At 42.5% G+C, this 20,776-nt stretch overlaps 1 protein-coding gene across 2 annotated transcripts in view; it reads right to left on the reverse strand.

The window, feature by feature from the left end:
* Positions 1 to 19,050, reverse strand: part of PDK3 (pyruvate dehydrogenase kinase 3) — a 68,162-nt gene extending 49,112 nt beyond the window's left edge. The window contains exon 1 of one of the 2 annotated variants that reach the window (XM_059050641.2): positions 18,703 to 19,050. In XM_059050641.2, the coding sequence (XP_058906624.1) occupies positions 18,703 to 18,808 (106 nt within the window). In that variant the 5' untranslated portion in view covers positions 18,809 to 19,050. The remainder of the gene's footprint in view (positions 1 to 18,702) is intronic. The other variant, XM_067023663.1, reaches the window with a different exon arrangement.
* Positions 19,051 to 20,776: the final 1,726 nt, after the last annotated feature.

Below are 20,776 nucleotides of genomic sequence, written 5' to 3' on the forward strand. Positions count from 1 at the left end.
TGTAAACAACCTAAGTATCCAACAATAAGGGAATAGTTAAATAAATTACAATATTGCATATTTACATAGGGAAATATGCAGTCATTAAAAAGAGTGTTTAAAACTCAACAACAAAGAAAACAAACAACCTTATCCAAAAATGAGCAGAAGACCGAAATAGACATTTCTCCAAAAAAGACATACAGATGGCCAACAGGCACATGAAAAGCTGCTCAACATTGCTAATTATTAGAGAAATGCAAATCAAAACTACAGTGAGGTATCACCTCACACCGGTCAGAATGGCCATCATTAAAAAGTCTGCAGATGACAAATGCTGGAGAGGATGTGGAGAAAAGGGAACCCTCGTACACTGTTGATGGGAATGTAAGTTGGTGCAGCCACTATGGAAAACAGTACGGAGGTTCCTCCAAAAGCTAAAAATAGAATTACCATGTGATCCAGCAATCCCACTCTTTGGCATATATCTGGACAAAACTATAATTCAAAAAGATACATGCGCCCCTATGTTCATAGCAGCACTACTCACAACAGCCAGGACGTGGGATCAACCTAAATATCCATCGACAGATGAACGGGTAAAGAAGATGTGGTATATATATACAATGGAATATTACTCAGCCATAAAAAGAACGAAATAATGCCATGTGCAGCAACATGGATGGACCTAGAGATTATCATACTGAATGAAGTCAGACAGACAAATACCATATGGTATCACTTATATGTGGAATCTAAGATATGACAAATGGCGACTTCCCTGGTGGCGCAGTGGTTGAGAGTCCGCCTGCCGATGCAGGGGACACGGGTTCGTGCCCTGGTCCGGGAAGATCCCACATGCCATGGAGCGGCTGGGCCCGTGTGCCACAACTACTGAGTCTGCACTCTAGAGCCCACAGGCCACAACTACTGAGCCCACGTGCCTAGAGTGCATGCTCCACTAGACAAGCCACCACAATGAGAAGCCCACGCACAGCAACGAAGACCCAACACAGCCAAAAATAAATAATAAATAAATAAATAAATAAATTTTTAAAAATATGACAAATGAACCTATCTACGAAATGGAAACAGACTCAGGGACATAGAGAACAGACTGGTGGTTACCAAGGGGGACGGGGTTGGGGGAGGGCTGGAGTGGGGGGTTTAGGTGAGCAGATGTGAGCTTTTATACATGGAATGCATAAACAACAAGGGCCTACCGTACAGCACAGAGAACTATATTCAATATCCTATGATAGGGACTTCCCTGGTGGCCCAGTGGTAAAGCATCTGCCTTCCAATGCAGGGGACACGGGTTCAATCCCTGGTCAGGGACCTAAGATCCCACATGCCGTGGGGAAACTAAGCCCATGCACTGCAACTACTGAGCTTGTGCACCTCAACAGAGAGCCTGTGTGCCGCAAACTACAGAGCCTACGTGCTCTGGAGCCTGCGTGCCACAACTAGAGAGAGAAAACCCACATGCCACACCTAGAGAGAAGCCCGTGTACTGCAACAAAGACCCAAAGCAGCCAAAAAAAATAATAAAAGAAAATAAATAAAAGTAAACATTTAAAAAAAATCCTATGATAACCCATAATGGAAAAGAATATATATATATATATATATATTTTGTGGTATGCGGGCCTCACTGTTGTGGCCTCTCCCGTGGCGGAGCACAGGCTCCGGACGCGCAGCCTCAGCGGCCATGCCTCACAGGCCCAGCCTCTCCGCGGCATGTGGGATCTTCCTAGACCGGGGCACAAACCCGCGTCCCCTGCATTGGCAGGCGGATTCTCAACCACTGCGCCACCAGGGAAGCCCCGAAAAGAATATTTTTAAAAAGGATGTATATATGTGTACCTGAATCACTTTGTTGTACAACAGAAATTAACACATTGTAAATCAACTATACTTCAATTTTTAAAAAAATAAAATGAGTTTTTAAAGAAAAAAGCCGTCTTCTGAAAAAGGTCTTCCTATAACTAGAGCCGTTCTATTATTTTAAAGAAAAACACCCTACTAGAGCCATTCTATTCTAAAAACAAACAAACAGACAAAAATCTCATACAGAACGTGCTACTACATGCAGATCTTCCTAATGGGGGCTGAAGCCCATGCTACCCTTCATGTAATGGTTTTTTTGTTTGTTTGTTTGTTTGTAACATCTTTATTGGAGTATAACTGTTTTACAATAGTGTGTTAGTTTCTTCTTTACAACAAAGTGAATCAGTTATACATATAAACATGTTCCCATATCACTTCCCTCTTGCGTCTCCCTCCCTCCCACCCTCCCTATCCCACCCCTCTAGGTGGTCACAAAGCACCGAGCTGATCTCCCTGTGCCATGCGGCTGCTTCCCACTAGCTGTCTATTTTACGTTTGGTAGTGTATACATGTCCATGCCACTCTCTCACTTTGTCCCAGCTTACCCTTCCCCCTCCCCATATCCTCAAGTCCATTCTCTAGTAGGTCTGCGTCTACATTCCTGCCTTACCCCTAGGTTCTTCATGACTTTTTTTCCCCTTAGATTCCATATATATGTGTTAGCATACGGTATTTGTTTTTCTCTTTCTGAATTACTTCACTCTGTTTGACAGACTCCAGGTCCATCCACCTCACTACAAATAACTCAATTTCATTTCTTTTTATGGCTGAGTAATATTCCATTGTATACATGTGCCACGTCTTCTTTATCCATTCATCTGCTGATGGACACTTAGGTTGCTTCCGTGTCCTGGCTATCACATGTAATGGTTTTTGATGCTCTTGTAAGAAAAGAGGGTACAGGGTGATCATGACAGGGTTCTTAATTAAGGTAAGTGAGGGTTACTGGATCCTTTCCTGAAGGAGATCTGTATCCGTGCTGAGGGAACATGAGCGACAGCCACTAGTACCTTGATCCTCTCTCTTAACAGATCCTATTTGTTGACTCTTTTGAAATAGATGTATGTATCCATGAACAGATGAGTGAGAAACCTGCCCCTCTGTATGCCAGATAAGGCCAAACCAAGCTGTGAGTAGATTTCACCATGGGCCCACAATTTGTGCCCTTGGCTTGGGCAACCCTTCTATCATCACCCCCAGTCACTGAGGTCTATGTCCCATGGATCCCAAGATTCCTCAAAAAGCTGAACAGTCCACCAGCACAATACCTGAAACACTGTAGGTGTTTAATATTTCCTGATTAGAACTGAAAATTAAAATACCTAGTAAGTGTCAGTATAAACTCACAATAGCAAATAAAATTCAGGGGTTCAAGATAACATTTGCTGGTAATGGTAAATTTCCTCTAATAGATCACTTCGGTCTATATATCTGGTTAGGGGTATTCCAATCCTTATAGGTAGGGGAAGAAGAGCCAAAAGGTAGACAGGAAGGTGATGGTGATGATAAAGTGACAGTAATTGTCAACATGGTGTGTCAGGCCAGAGAGTAGAGAGAAAAGGCAAGGATGTGTTGAGAACAGACATCACAGAGAGAGCTTTGGCCAGCTAAGGCATATGAGTAGCACTCACAGCCACAGCTACCACACAGATCCACATCGCCCCAATTCCAGAAAGGAGCTTAGGATCTAGTCCTAACGGTGGATTACAGAATGTCTTGTTGTCATGGAAGCAGGAACAGTTAAGTAAACGTCACACTGTACTCATCGTCGAGGTTAACTGAGGCAAAACCTTATGTTAACCATTACAGTGAATGAAGAAGATCCAAAGCCAGTCGTGCTCAAAGCACAAATGAGCTGAAAGTGCTACGTTTCTTGGAAAATGATCAGTTTATATATCTGGGACCTTCAGCCAACAAACTTTAAGATAATTAACCTTCAGGGTTAAGGGCTCCCTAGGCAGTCTTCATCTTAGCAGGAAGCTGACTTTGTCCAGGATAATGCTGTGTCACTAACTTCCCATAACAAAAGCAGAGCCAACATCTACTGAGCACCTACCATGTGCCATGCTCTGTGCTGCATGTTCTCAAGTTCATGGGTGCAACAGGCCTATGATTCGATGCTATCGTTTCCATTTTGTAGATCAGGACATTGAAGTGTAGTGGGATTAAGTGATTTGCCCAAGCTCGCACTGGTGGTAGGCACCAGAAACCAAGCCTTGAGTACAAGTCCACATAGACCCGTTATCATATTTCCAGCGAGAGACAATAGGCTAACAAGACAATAAACTAACAAGTGTGGGTCCTCAGAATAAAAATTGTTTCTAGTGTAAATAAATGAAGGAGGTAGCAATCCGACAGCTCCGAAATCATAAGACTAGACAAACATTAGATTATGCAATTTCCAGACTGTCTAAAAGAACAAATTTAGACAAGACCCCAAGCATTACTAACAGAGACTCTATTTGCTAGAAAGAATTGCACTGTGGCAAATGGTATATTATGTGGTAAGAAATGGTACGTTAAGTTGAAAGAAAAAAAGCGTACGTTTAAAAGCTCAATCGACCTGCATTTTAACTGTGGTTTTGCTCCTAACTTTGCTTAGGCAAGATACTTAAACATCTAAGCTTCAGCGTCTTCATCCAAAAAATGGAAACAACTATTTCACCTGGATGCTGTGAGAACTACACCTACATCTGACTACTATTGTGTCTGGTGGAGAGCGGTACACAAATGTAAGTTCCCTTCGCCTCCTAGAAAGAATAATTGCTGGCTCACTTTGGAAGAGGCAGCCAAGATGTCAGGTCAACAACTAGCTAATGCCTTGGGCAGTCTCTTCATTACTCGGGGCTTCTACTTTCTCATGTGTACAACTGGGGAGGTTGGACAGATGATCGCTAAGCACAGGCTCCCACTGAATCAATCTATGAGGATAAGATTTTGGTTTGTACACTTTACAGTTATTTATCCTACGCCAACCTTGCCTAATGTACATTCTGGGACAACTCTGGAGAGAGCATTGCTAGGAGTGAGTAGCCAATGAAAGGAGCTAGAAATCAAGAAAAAGAGTACATATATTATAGTTGTTTTCTACCAAAAAAACTAAGAAAGAAACAAAGAAAGCCTCCAAGGATGCTCTGGATAAAGGACAACTGGGTTAACACTTCACACATACCCAGAAACCACCTCTATGACACGAACCTCCAAGGGAGAGGTAGAGAAAGCATGTCACAAACTCATGGGATGCATACATTTTGGATAGCCTATATATATTGACATATTTGTCTCGACTCCTCATTTATCTATAAGCCCCTCAAAGGCAGAAACAAAGCCTCGACAATTCCCCAATGCTTCTCAGTTTCCACTCCATTCTGATTCCAGAAAGTTCAACAAATGCTGATGGACTCCTGGGAATTCCCTGGAGGTCCAGTGGTTAGGACTCAGTGCTTTCACTGCTGAGGGCCCGAGTTCAATCCCAGGTTGGGGAACAAAGATCCCTCAAGCTGCACGGCGTGCCAAAAAAAAAGAAAAATGCTGATAGACTCCTAAACTCCTTAAGTGTTAACCCTCAGCATCTCACAGACTTTATCCCCTAAAGTGGTTCACAGCTCTTGGGCAAAATTTTTACCAGATCTAACACAGTTCTTAACTGTGTTAAGATGGGTAAGTCAAAAATACCAGCACCTAGACCCTACCTTCAGAGATTGATGTAATTGGCTTCTACAGGGTAAGGGTGGGGGGACGGGTGGCACTAGCCTTAGCAGCTCCCCAGATGATTCTCACGAGCACCCAGGACTGAGATCCACTGACTAGCATCTAATCACAGGAAATTCAACAAGGGAATAAACCAAAGAACTCCTCAGGCTCAGACAGTGGCTATTAAGCATCCCCAACTTTTCCACTGACCCATCTATATTTAGCCTCTATTTTCATGTTTGAGTTTTGTTTCAGCCTCCTAGGAAACTGACCACACTTGGGCGCATTACATGACCAATATAGGAATGTTAATAAAGCAATGACACTTTGCTTTCTATTTCATCTCAGAAGAGGAGAAATGAACCAAATTTATACAAAGTGCACAGGCAAGTATTAAGGAATATCTGCCACCAAGCTTAAGGAAACACTGCAGTCTTCTAGAACAGATCGAAGGAAAGGTTCAGGTAAACCCTGAGTATGCTCTGGTCAATGAAGATGTAATAATTTGTTGGGAAACGATAGGTATGTTACACGTTTCAAAGGGCCCTACTGTCTGCTGGCCAACAATACATGGGAATACTTAACTTCATGCTTTGAGAAAATGTTAAGAGATACGTAGCAATTTATCCCCAACAGTGAAACTATTATATACTGACTTCCACGCCCTAGTAAGAAAGAAAGAAACACTGGTACAACTCAAATGGTTGAGTGGAATCAGAGGTCAAGTCTAAGACTGAAAATAAAATCACAACTGCTTGGGTGACGCTTAGGGAAATAATCTACCGAATTAGAACCCCAAATATTCCATCACAGGGAATGTGAATATCGACCTGTGTAATACATAACAAATAGTTTGCTGTAATTTTTGTGCCATTCATTATAGCAGAAAGAATAATCTCAGTCAAGATGAGACAATGACTAGGAAAAGAGTTCTCCTCGAGGGAAATGAAGGGCAATCAAACCCAGCTCTGCCACAAATATGGCCAAACGGGCTACCTGAAGATGCTTCCAGGCTAGTTTCAATGAACGCCAGGTACCCCACCCACAGTTCCCTCAGCACATTTTCTATAAGTTTAGCTAATTTACCAAGAAGGATACGTGGGCAAGAACAGTGAGAATTTCTAAAAACCTAAAGTAATAAATAAGGAGCTGCTATCACCAAATTTTAACAGAAATTACAAGGCAAAAGTTAGCATATGATATTTAGTTGAAATCAGAAAAGTTGTCCTTTTGGAGAGAATCCACAAATATAAACTATTCTGTGAACTTTGTGATAAAACGGCAACAAGACAGAAAGATGTGAGGTCTTAATAGTTGCTGCTATGCAAACGGACAGCAGAACAGAGTAAAAGTGAGTTGACTGCAAACGTCCCACAGAGATGGCAACAAATTCCAGAGGGATTTAGTGACAATTGACATACTGCTCTAGGTGATAAATCTGACCATGATAAAAGCATTGTAAATCACTGGGTACATTAAAACTCAGACCGTGCACTAAATAAAAAGGAAACCAATAATCAGTGTCAACATATGTAAATATATGGGCAAAAGATGTAACGCTATCACCAAAAAATGGATGGAAGAATTAGAGGTGATATTCTTGCCGAACGCCTTTAGTTGTATACTTTGATAATTACTTTAGCAAAGAAGGGAGCACAGGAGGAAACAACAGATAAACAGCACAAGAGCTTACTATGCCAAGTAGACACAGGGAGTGCATGCAAACGATTAAAACTCCCGAGTCCAGTTACTAAATGGTCAAGGGCACTTCACACACAACAAACTGCACAAAATAAACCCACAAGGGGAAAAGATAAAACTTTTAGCTTCTATGTTACCTATTATACAATTGAAGTCATAAAACCTCATTTTGGCAGGGCTGTGGAGAAACCGGTACACTTAAACTTTGGTGACAGCCCTAGAGATTAAAGCTATAAAATCCCTCCAAGCCTTTCACATGGTAACTCCACACAGGGGCATATACCCGACAGGTAAGCCACCGATCGCCTGGAAAAGTCTTAGCTACCCCAAAAGTCACACTCCAGAGAGCCAAGTTTTACTGGTAACTAGCATGCGAGACAAACAGAGCTTTATCATTTAAATGCCAATTAACGGCAATCACTGCACACTTTCTTTAACAGGGAGCCAAACTGTCTTAGACTAGAGGTCCAAACTTTCTGTAAAGGGCCAGATGGTAAACATTTTGGCTTTGTGGGCCAAATCGTCTCCGTGGCAACTACTCAACCCTGCTGTTGCAGAGGTACAGAAGCCACATAGGCTATGTAATGAATGGGCATGGCTGTGGTCCAATAAAACTTTATTTACAAAAATAGGTGCTGCCAAAACCCAGAGCATATGCAACACAAAGACTGGACGCTACCAGAAACTATCAACTCTGGGTGATAATGATGGATCAGTGTTGGTTCATCGGCTGTAACAAATGTCCCACACTAGTGTATGGGAGTTTCCTGTACTTTCTGCCCATATTTGCTGTGAACCTAAAACTACTCTTAAAAATACAGTCTGTTAACTGTAACACAAAAACAGGTGGCTGGCCCTTGGGCTATAGTTCGATAACTTGTCTTAGACTATGGCATTCAAAAAAAAAAAAAAAGGATTTGCCCAACTCTGGAATCAGATAATCATGGAAGTAGAATAATAGAATGCACGTAAAATGAAAAGTGGTGATATTTTCTGATTCCATCCAGTAATAAGACCATGGTTTCCCAAATCTTGCCAACCATCTGATCAACTTCCCTAAGTTTAATGGGACAAAACCACTCAGTCATCAATAGGTCAGGACGTGTGGCCATGTCTCCCCTTCAGAAGCATACAAAACTGCCAAGAGAATGAACAAAGCTGGAACTACACCTTAAACGCTCAGAGCCTGATAAACCAGGTTATGTTGAAATCCAGTCATATCAGATCTTTAGGGCCCAAAAGGTCAATTCTTTCTTTAAATTTAACTGTTGATCAAGGTGCATTCAGCCACGTGAGATATCTTCACCCTAAATGAAACTGTACTCTTCCCCTTTAATTCTGAATCATTAGCTTCTGTCTCTAAACAGATTAGTCTAATTCTTGGCAACTCCTCACAGTAGAAGAACATTACCTCTTACAGAAAAGGTGTGTCACGTACATATATGTAAAGGTACAAAATGTACAGACTAAGAAACAAAATGCCATTGTTGCTCTCTTTTCCTAACACAATTAAAAACAAAAAATCGCCTCATTTTCTCCAGAAACAAAACCACTCTCCTCCCCAGTAGTAATCAGGCTTTAAGGAGCATGACTTAACAAACTCAAGGCTTTTCCAAGAGCAGTCATTTGCAACCAAAGTCAACTTCTCAGTGGATACTGGAATCTTAAAATACTTTCTAAAGGAAAACAGAGGGCGGCTGGGCCTTCCAACTTCAAGAAGAGTAAAAACAGGGAAACTGGTTGCTGCCTTCTAATAGCTAAAGGCTCCAAGGTTCACAGAACCAGTGAAATTATGATAGAAATCTTTTCTGTGAAAAGAAGACAGAGTTGTCAGACAACCTATCTTCTGGTGGTTTTATTACAGAGATGCTGTATTGAAATGTGGGGACATTACAGAAGTTTAGACCTATATAACAACTGACTAAATTAAAGTGACATAATGTTTAACAACCTTTAAATGGAGTCAGTAATCACCGCTTATGAAGCGCCCACTCTGGGCAGAAAGCAAACAGCCGAGGAAGCTGTGAGAAGGGTACAAAGAACAGGGGAGTGCCTACCCTCTGGAAGGAGACAGTTTAGAATAAAATCAAAGAACAGGAGCCAGGAGCAAACATGTTTAATACAAGTGCAGCTGTGCAAAAGACGAGTGCAAAGGAACTGGGAAATAAAACAGAAAGTCAGTCTGTAGGGAGCGGATCAGAGTGATTAATGAAGGAACCCGAAGTGGACAGGGTAAAGCTGAAAGATGAAAAGCATGTCCAGATGAAAATGTGAATCGTTTCCTATGAACTCATTCAACATTCAGAAGGTTCTCTCTTTAAGTTATGTCATACAGTCCAAGTTCCCCTTTTCTTACATCACTAAGAGAACTTTAAATTCTTAACAACCACTTAACAGAAAGACCTCAAGCTTTTGCAAACATCACAAAATACCACCGTAACATTAACTGCCATTCAGAGACAGTTAATTGGTCCAAAACTTCTGAGAGCAACAGGTTTACAGGAAAAAAAGAGTAAACGTTATACTGAGAAATAAAATCAATAAATGTTTATTCTGAACATGAAAATGTGATATCTCTATTACTCCTTATAAGGAGTTAATATACACTGTCTGAAGCCTCATTGTCTAATAGAAACCTGTGAGCCACACACGTAATTTTAAACTTCCGAGCAGCCATATGAACATAAAAAGAAACAGGTGAAATTTTTGATGTTTTATTTAATGCAACATACCCCCAAAATTACCATTTCAACGTGGAATCAATACAGAAACATACCGAGGTATTTTCATATTTTTTATATTAAGTCTTTGAAATCCAGTGTGTTTCATACTTACATCTCAATTCAAAAGCTAAATTTCTATCAGAAATAATTGGCCTATAATCAGATTTCATCAAATTTACAGTTAAGGTAGATTCACATATCCAAACTGTTCTAAACATACAGAAAAGTTTTCCAATTAACTGAATCAAGTATCACGTTTAAGTTTAAATGTAAATTAAATCAATTCAGTTTCTCAGTCACAACAGCCACATTTCAAGGGCTCAATAGGTTTAACTGGATACTGGTGACCACACTGGACAAAGAAAGTCTAATTAAATGAGTAGAAAGATAATCCCTGGAACCAAAAATTCAAACCTAATTACTAAAAGAAATATAACAAAACAAAGCAAGATACATAATATGGTAGAAAACTTACAGGTATTAAAAACATAAAGATAGCAGAGGGAGGAACACTCCCAAACTCATTCTATGAGGCCACCATCACCCTGATACAAAAACCAGGCAAAGACGTCACAAAGAAAGAAAACAACAGGCCAATATCACTGATGAACACAGATGCAAAAATCCTCAACAAAATGCTAGCAAACAGAATCCAACAGCACATCAAAAGGATCATACAACATGATCAAGTGGGATTTATCCCAGGGATGCAAGGCTTCTTCAATATACGCAGATCAATCAACATGATACACCATATCAACAAACTGAAGGAGAAAAACCATATGATCATCTCAATAGATGCAGAGAAAGCTCCTGACAAAATTCAACACCCATTTATGATAAAAACCCTGCAGAAAGCAGGCATAGAGGGAACTTTACTCAACATAATAAAGGCCATATATGACAAACCCACAGCCAACATCGTCCTCAGTGGTGAAAAACTGAAACCATTTCCACTAAGATCAGGAACAAGACAAGGTTGCCCACTCTCACCACTCTTATTCAACCAAGTTTTGGAAGTTCTAGCCACAACAATCAAAGAAGAAAAAGAAATAAAAGAAATCCAAATCGGAAAAGAAGAAGTAAAAGCTGTCATTGTTTGCAGATGACATGATACTATACATAGAGAATCCTAAAGATGCTACCAAAAAACTACTAGAGCTAATGAATTTGGTAAAGTAGCAGGATACAAAATTAATGCACAGAAATCTCTTGCATTCCTATACACTAATGATGAAAAATCTGAAAGTGAAATTAAGAAAACACTCCCATTTACCATTGCCAACAAAAAGAATAAAGTATCCAGGAATAAACCTACCTAAGGAGACAAAAGACCTGTATGCAGAAAATTATAACACACTGATGAAAGAAATTAAAGATGATACAAACAGATGGAGAGATATACCATGTTCTTGGATTGGAAGAATCAATATTATGAAAATGACTCTATGACCCAAAGCAATCTACAGATTCAATGCAATCCCTATCAAACTACCACTGGCAATTTTTACAGAACTAGAACAAAAAATTTCACAATTTGTATGGAAACACAAAAGACCCCGAATGGCCAAAGCAATGTTGAGAACAAAAAACGGAACTGGAGGAATCAGGCTCCCTGACTTCAGACTATACTACAAAGCTACAGTAATCAAGATAGTATGGTACAGGCACAAAAACAGAAATATAGATCAATGGAACAGGATAGAAAGCCCAGAGATAAACCCACGCACATATGGTCACCTTATCTTTGATAAAGGAGGCAAGAATATACAGTGGAGAAAAGACAGCCTCTTCAATAAGTGATGCTGGGAAAACTGGACAGCTACATGTAAAAGGATGAAATTAGAACATTCCCTAACACCATACACAAAAATAAACTTAAAATGGGTTAAAGACCTAAATGGAAGGCCAGACACTATCAAACTCTTAGAGGAAAACATAGGCAGAATACTCTATGACATAAATCACAGCAAGATCCTTTTTGACCCACCTCCTAGAGAAATGGAAATAAAAACAAAAATAAACAAATGGGACCTAATGAAACTTACAAGCTTTTGCACAGCAAAGGATACCATAAACAAGACCAAAAGACAACCCTCAGAATGGGAGAAAATAGTTGCACATGAAGCAACTGACAAAGGATTAATCTCCAAAATTTATAAGCAACTCAGGCAGCTCAATAATGAAAAAACAAACAACCCAATCCAAAAATGGGCCGAAGACCTAAACAGACATTTCTCCAAAGAAGATATACAGATTGCCAACAAACACATGAAAGAATGCTCAACATCATTAATCACTGGAGAAATGCAGATCAAAACTACAATGAGATATCATCTCACACTGGTCAGAATGGCCATCACCAAAAACTCTAGAAACAATAAATGCTGGAGAGGGTGTGGAGAAAAGGGAACACTCTTGCACTGTTGGTGGGAATGTAAATTGATATAGCCACTGTGGAGAACAGTATGGAAGTTCCTGAAAAAACTACAAATAGAACTACCATACGACCCAGCAATCCCACTACTGGGCATATACCCTGAGAAAACCATAATTCAAAAAGAGTCATGTACCACAATGTTCACTGCAGCTCTGTTTACAATAGCCAGGACATGGAAGCAACCTAAGTGTCCATCGACAGATGAATGGATAAAGAAGATGTGGCACATACATACAATGGAATATTACTCAGCCATAAAAAGAAACAAAACTGAGTTATTTGTAGTGAGGTGGATGGACCTGGAGTCTGTCATACGGAGCGAAGTAAGTCAGAAAGAGAAAAACAAATACCGTATGCTAACACATATACATGGAATCTAAGAAAAAAAAGTCATGAAGAGCCTAGGGGTAGGACGGGAATAAAACACAGACCTACTAGAGCATGGCCTTGAGGATATGGGGAGGGAGAAGGATAAGCTGTGATGAAGTGAGAGAGTGGCATGGACATATATAAACTACCAAACGTAGGGTGGATAGCTAGTGGGAAGCAGCCGCATGGCACAGGGAGATCAGCTCGGTGCTTTGTGACCACCTACAGGGGTGGGATAGGGAGGGTGGGAGGGAGGTAGACGCAAGAGGGAGGAGATATGGGAACATAAGTATATGTATAACTGACTCACTTTGTTGTAAAGCAGAAACTAACACACCATTGTAAAGCAATTATACTCCAATAAAGATGTTTAAAAAAAAGTAAGCAAAAAAAAAATAATAGTAATATAAACTGGTTAAACTTAACCGCATAAAAGAAAAAGTTTGACTCACAAAGCAAAACCCAACTTTATACTACATTTCATGAAATTCAGAAATGCTCTAGCAGAAAATGAAAACAAGAGGCAGATAGGGCTCCAGATCTCAATGTCACATAAGGATGAATCCAGGCCAAAAAGCACTGAACTAGTCAAAGGGCAGCACTCTGTACCCTAAAGTGTGCATCTCAAAACGACAGTTAAGGATATCTAAGCAGCAAACATAACATTAACAGGCACAAAGCAAAAACATAGGCAATATGTGGAGAAATAGAATCGGATTATTAGGAGACCTGAACTTCTTTTGACCCATGACAGATCCAGTAGATTAAAAAAAGCAAAGGTATAGAAAACTCAAATAAAATAGTTAATATGATAGATTTGATATATGAAGCTCTGTAACCTGAGAAGAGAACATAACCTTCTTTTTGCTGCCCAAGGACCAGGGACCGGAAATGAACACAGAGTGGACTACAAAGCAAACATCAATAAATTAAAGAAATGATTCAGTTAACATTCTCTGATCACAATGCAGCAAAACTAAACATCAACAAAATTAAAATACAGGGTGCACTTCTACCGGAAATTTAAAAACTCAAGTCTTGGGACTTCCCTGGTGGCACAGTGGTTGGGAGTCCGCCTGCCAATGCAGGGGACACGGGTTCGAGCCCTGGTCCGGGAAGATCCCACATGCCGCGGAGCAACTAAGCCCGTGCTCCACAACTACTGAGCCTGCACTCCAGAGCCCGTGAGCCACAACTACCGAGCCCGCGTGCCACAACTACTGAGCCCACATGCCACAACCGCTGAAGCCTGTGCGCCCAGAGCCCGTGCTCCGCAACAAGAGAAGCCACCACAGTGAGAAGCCCGCGCACCACAACGAAGAGTAGCCCCCCGCTCGCCACAACTAGAGTAAGCCCGCACGCAGCAACGGAGGCCCAACGCAGCCAATAAATAAATAAATTTATTTTAAAAATAAATAAATAAATAAAATTCAAGTCTTAGTTCACATAAGAATAAAAACCTGAAGATGCAGAAGAGCTGGGAAGAAAAAGCATCAAACACTATACACATCAGCTGCTAAAGCAGTGTTCACAGAGGAATGCCTGTAGCCTTAAATACTGAAATAAAAAACAAAGAAGAAATGAATTTTGCCATTCAAAAAGAAAAAAAAAATAACACTGAGCACATGAGGGGGAATTAATAAAATCAAAGTAGATATTAATGAACTAGAAAACAAAAGTCATAAAGCTAAAAAGTGAATCCAATCATATAAACCAACAACTAGTCTAATCACAAAATAGGGGGAGAAAAATATAGAAGGAATAAAGGGGGAACAGCCACAGAGAAAATTAAGACTAATTACTATCTCAGCTATGCAAACTGGCTTTAAAACCTTGATGACTAGGATAATTTTCTAGAGAAATACATCAAAATGGATTCTAGAAGAGACAGAAAATCTATCCAGATCAATACCACAGACTAGAGAAACCTGTCAAAAAGCAACAGTCCCCAGGACACACTAGGTTTAAAAGGTTTCACGGGTAGATTCTACCAGATCTTTGAAGAACAGATAGTTGAAAAGATAAACTGGTCTAAGTGCAGAAAAAAAATGTATTTCTTCTGAAACAAGCATGACATTGATAAGAAAATCTAACAGACTACACATACACACAACATCCACAGACAAACAGCACGTGGAGATCAAAATAATGAACCCAGGAATTCATCAAACTATTCTCTCTAGTACTGTATATGCTTAAAATTTTCCATAATAAAAAGCTAAAGTTAAATTTTTTTTACTCTGTAAAAATACTGAATCACTATGCTGTACACCTGAAACTAACATCATCTTATAAATCAACTATACTTCAACTTAAAATTTCTTTACTCAAGGAGAAAAAAATTTTATCTAGATACACTTCTCCACTTATCAGAAGTTTGACAACAGTGTGGTAACAGTGTAGGAAAATAGGTACTCTCAGAAACTTCTAGAGAGAGGACAGACAGACAACCTCGATGGAAGGCAATTTGACAACATTTATCAAAATTTCAAACGCACATAGCCTTTCGTGTAGAAATGCCATGTTTAGGAATTTGTCCTATATATATACTCACACGCGCATGAAATGATGAATGCAGTAATTCAGTGTAGCACAGAATGTCACAGCAAAGACTGGAAACAACCTAGTAGCCGACAACAGAGTTGGCTCATGAATATAGTACACTCATATAAACAAATTCTCAGAAGCCATAAAAAAAAGGAAGTTCTGCAGTTACGATATGGAAAGCTGTCTAAGGAATTAAGTTTAAAAAGCAAGGTACAGACAAAAATATTACAAGTTGCCATTTACTTTTAAATGGGGAGGCTAGTGGACAAAAGTAGGAAGCTGACTTTTCTATGTCCTTTCGTACCTTTTGAATTTGGAACCACGTAACTATAATCTCAGACCAAAAAGAATCTGTTTTTTTTTTTAAATCCCACCTTTCACAGCGCACTATTGCCCTTATAAACTCATGATCCATTTAGAACGCTTGCTATTCTCGTTAAACTTGCTAACTGTGCGCAAGGCCACGTTTCAAGTAAAGACTGAGCTCAAGAAACCTCTTCTTATTTTACAGGGCATAGAGAAATATGGCCCACAGATGAAAGGGGCACAACTCTAGATCCAGAAGATCATCTAATTAGTGGTTCTCAACCCTGGTTATGCTTAAGAACAACCCGAAATACCAATGCCCACCCCCACCCCCCCAGAACATTGATAGTAAAGTCTGCAAGATGGGGCACAGGCATGAAGGCCATGCAGGCATCTAAATGCTTTACAAAGCTGTTTCAGTGCCCACAGAAACCACAATTTGTTGATGCAGTTCTAAAAAATACTGTAAACGTGAAATTCCGTGGATATCCTTTCTCTGGTCCCTATCCAGGTATTCTAGTCCAAAACTTCGGTCCCGTTTGCAAAGTAGCCAGGGAGAACGTCACGGAGTGGCAGTCTGTGGGTCAACATAGTTCACGCATCTGTTCCGAGCCCTAGGCCTTTAAAGTATACTGAATCGGCGCCGGCCAGCTTGGCCTTCCGGAGCCAGCATAGCATATACGGGGTGGACGGGGGTGCCACGGCCCCCCACCCCAAGCTGGCTTCGTGTAGTCATCTGCTGGTCCCACTCAGGGCCTGTAAGCGCTGGAGGTGGCCCTCCCCTGCAGTGTTCTCCAGTCATTCAGGGGCATAAAACCTCTTTACTCTTCTTCCTTCTCACCTTAAGAATATACCCACACCCCTTCTAAACTCTCAAACTCCCGCACCACTTGCCAAAATCGGACTTCTATCCAGAGCTGGAAGAACCAAGAGAAAGGAAGAAGTCGAAATGGCCTTTGTGTGACAACCCTCTTCTAGTTGTTGGCATTCAAGATAGACTGCCTGCCACCTGACTCGTCTCTGGGCGTTACAAATGGGCCTTGAGTTTCTAGCACATTCCACTACAATTATATATAGCTCTTCTGTGAGCTTCCTTATAAGGAAAAGACTTCAATTATTAGGCTTCTTCCATTATCCTCGATTAGAGTATCCCCTCCACGCTTCCCAAAATAGGTCAGAAGGCTTTTATGGGAAATACCTATCCAAAGATTTGGTAGTTTTCTTTTAAAAAGCTCATCCCTTTCCCTTTGAAATTTGGATCACACAGTTTGGGAACTGTGCTTTAGAGATGACCTTATACAATCCACGTGTTTTATTGACAGTGACAGTGAACCCCAGTGAGGTTCAGTCACTTAGCCAAGGCCAGGCTCCCGAGTCAGTGGCAGGGCAGGAATTAGAACATTTCTTTCCAGATAATGGTCCCATGGGTTTTCCACGATAACATTATGCCCCACTGTGGTTTTCCTACTCAAATAACATCTCTGCCAAGACACCTATTAACATGGTAGATATTAACCGCTTTAGAAATAAATCAACCAAAATTTCGCCAAACTATGAGAGCTATCACTTCCAACTTTGAGGGTGGAAGGAAGGAACTGGGAGTCTCTGGATTCTTTCTGTTCCTTTTATATTAACCTGTCTCAGTTTACCGCAATGAAAAGTCAATACCTTCAGAAACTCTCTAAACCATAAATTAGGGATAGAATGCTGCTATTTATAGCAACAGCGATATTTTCTTTCTATACTCTGAAGTCGGGGGGCTGCCTCAAACCTCTAAAATTCTCACAAGTGGCCACAGATGGTAAAGTAAAACTACTGAAAAGCTTCTGGGACTGAAGTTTAAGATGCAAAGATCAACATGTCACTGAACCCTGACTTTCCTCATCATTCGCTGGCAAACTGGTTTCTTAAAATTTAATTTGGTCTCAACTTTAACCTACTCCTCTCTTCCTATCCTAACTTAAGTATGGACAACATCACATGGTGCTTACTGGGTCTTCCCCGAATGTGCTACCTACTCTGCACTTAGGTTTTTATGCCCACCTGACACCATCTCTTGACATTTACTTAAAAGTCATGAAACGACCAGCCGCCCCATTATTTCCCCTCGAGAGCTTAGAACATCTTTGCTGCTCCATTTTCTTTTCCTTCCAGAATGCCACGTTCCCTCCTGATAGCTGGGTGCGCACTTTTGTTTTAATACTTTCAGGTGTTTCACAACCAGCTGCCTCGCATTCACCCAAATGAGAGGATTCCCTCCGCGCTTGAAACGGCACCACTCTGGGGAAACACGATCCAGTTAACAGAAGGTCGTGGAATCTATTCCCATCTCAGCTAGGCCTCAGGCAGGGTGGGGGCCGGGTCTTCTGCGCTCCCACCTCAATTCGTGGAAGCTGCCCACCATCCCGCCCGACAGGGGAGAAGGTGGGACACCGAAGGAGAGGCGCGGCGAAAGGTGCTGGCACAAGACCCTGCTCTGACGCTAGGAGCCCACACGTCCCCTCCTCCCAGCATCTAAGGCTTTTGCAGTCCAGGCCTCTAACTGCTTTAACATAGCACGAACGAGACAGCAGTTCGAGCCCTCGAGTCCTGCCGCTCCGGCCACACCGGAGCACCTTAGAGCAGAAAAGGAACAAAATGCCATTACATAATTTATTCGACCTCAAAGTGTTTCTAAACAGCTCTTACCTAATCAAAAAAAAAAAGAATCTAAATATAAAAACGTTCAAAAGCCACCCACACTCCGCTCCGAAGTTTTAAGGGCGGTGAGGTCTGTGTCAAGTAGATTTGAAGCTAACGACGGCAGCTTTGGAGAGTCCCGCCCGGGATGAGGCTCCTCGGACGCGGTTTCTGTGTCTCCGGGTGAGCCCCCGGCGGGTGTGCGGGTGCCAGGCCATGCCCCTCCACGCGAGCCCCCGGGCATCCCGGAGCCCCGCCCGCGGTTCCAATGGACTTTGCCCGGGGCGGCGGAGACCCGCGGCGGCGGGCCCAGAAGTCAGCGGCCCCACACCCCGGGGCCGTGGGGACCGTGGCGACCCGCGGCCCCGCACTTACCGAAGTCCAGGAACTGCTTGATGGAGAGCGGCGACGGCGAGAAGCGCGAATAACGCTCAATCTGCTTGGGCACCGGCTGCTTCAGCAGCCACCGGAACAGCCGCATCGTTGTCGGGGCAACGCAGAGACCAGTTAAGACGCTCAAGCGGCCGCAAAGGCCGGTGCAGCCGAGCCGCGCGGATTAGGCAAGTTCTCCAAGCGTGCACCCTGGCCTCCGTCTCGGCCTCGGCGACGCGGGTGCAGCCGCCGGCCGCAGCAGCAGCACCAGCAGCTCCGGTGCCCCGGCCGGCCGCCCGCCCGCGGCTTCCCCAGGCCCCGCCCACGGGGGCGGAGCCAGCCGCCGTACGTACGCGGCGCGCGGGGGGCACGAGGGGCGCGCGGCCGCACGCGCTGGCTGCTGATTGGCCGCTGCCGCCCTCGCTTTCTTTTGCTGGAGTGCAGCCGGGGGCGCCCCCCTCCTTGGCTCCCGGGATCCAGACAGGCCCGGCAAGTGCAGCTACCCCCGCTACCGTCCCGGGCTAGGTCCTCCGCGGCCGAAAGGTGGCGGAGGTACACGGGGACTGGGAGGAGCTCCGGGGCCCTCGCCCGGAATCCGATCCTAAGCGCTGCTCAAGGCCCCTCTCCACCGAAGGCACCTCTTCCGGGAGGCCTTCCCTGGATCAGCTGACTGTTGCACTTCAGGGTATTTGTTGCGTCTTGACACTTTTTCATCTTCTGTTTACCACTTAACTATACTGGCTGCTTCATGCCCTCCACCACTGCCACCACCGTTGGGCAAAAATAAACTCACTGGTGCGGATTCCTGCCTGCCCCTCACCATTGGACGGGATTCAATGTAATGTCACTCTCTGTTTCATGCCCGCTCCCCCACCCGTCTGGACCAACTCCTTTGGGCAAGATTAATTGTTAAGTCACTGACTGTTTCATGCCACCACCGCCATCACCACCATTGAACGGGGTCAATTATAAGGTCAATGACACTTCATTTAGTCCCTCCTCCTCTCCCCCCTCCCCGTGAACTCCCCCTAACACCACTGGGCAGGATTAATTGTAAGGTCACTGTCTCTTTGTTTCATGTCAACCCCCCCAACCGCTACCATTGGAAAGGATCAAATTTAAGGTCTTAGGCACTGTCTCTCATAACCCCTCACCTCCACCACCACCATAGGACAGCCCCCTGACTCTTTTTCATACCTCTCCACCACCAGCACCACTACTTCTGGACAGGAGTCTGTGCTTACACTATGTATTACACTTACACTATGTTAGGTATTGTTTGTATAAGAGTGAACTTGAACTCAAGGCTCAATATATGCAATCATTATTTCCTAATGTGAAGGTATGAAGTACAGCTTGCTTTAACTTTTTCCAGCAAACTATGCTTTATTTTTGGCAACGTATAAACATCAACTAAATGAAAGGTAGAATGTTCTCTGAGGAAAGGTAAAAATGTAACTGGAAACCACTCCTTTGGTCTGATTGAACTGGTTTTCTCAGTGAGTAAGATTATTGGTGTGTAGAGTAGCTATTTAGCTTTTGTGCCTTCATTGGGTTTCTATGCACCCAGTTCTTTGCTTAGTGCTTGTACCTCTACTCTGAACTTAAAGAGAAAAGTAATACGTACACTCAAAGACATCCACTGGTCCTCCCTCACTTCTAGATTTTCAAGTACATCTTGGTCATCTTGGTGGTGGTATGGTATGTAGACTACCATGTCTTTTCAAAACAAAAAGCTGAGAAAACATACTAACAACCTCTTTAACCAGGAGCTTTGCCAGAAGAGCTAAGCAATCATGTTGGTGTGCACGAGCAGACGAAAAGACCTGTGGCCTGTGATTCCTCCAGTGACTTTCTCCCGTGCTACCTGGAGGCATGTTTTACTTGGTGGCAGTTGTGGAAGTCGATGAGCAGGAAGAAGTTGAATATCTATGGAGAGGGGTTTTTTCCCAACCTAAGCCACAAATCGCTGCTGATCTTTCTGAGCTTGGAAAGACTTGTTTCACTCCTTCCTTTTTTACTGAACAAAATGCTACTTTAAATCTATGTATTCCGATTTACTGTATTGTCATGTGCC

This window comes from Kogia breviceps, chromosome X (genome assembly GCF_026419965.1).
Source record: "Kogia breviceps isolate mKogBre1 chromosome X, mKogBre1 haplotype 1, whole genome shotgun sequence".
NCBI lineage: Eukaryota > Metazoa > Chordata > Mammalia > Artiodactyla > Physeteridae > Kogia > Kogia breviceps.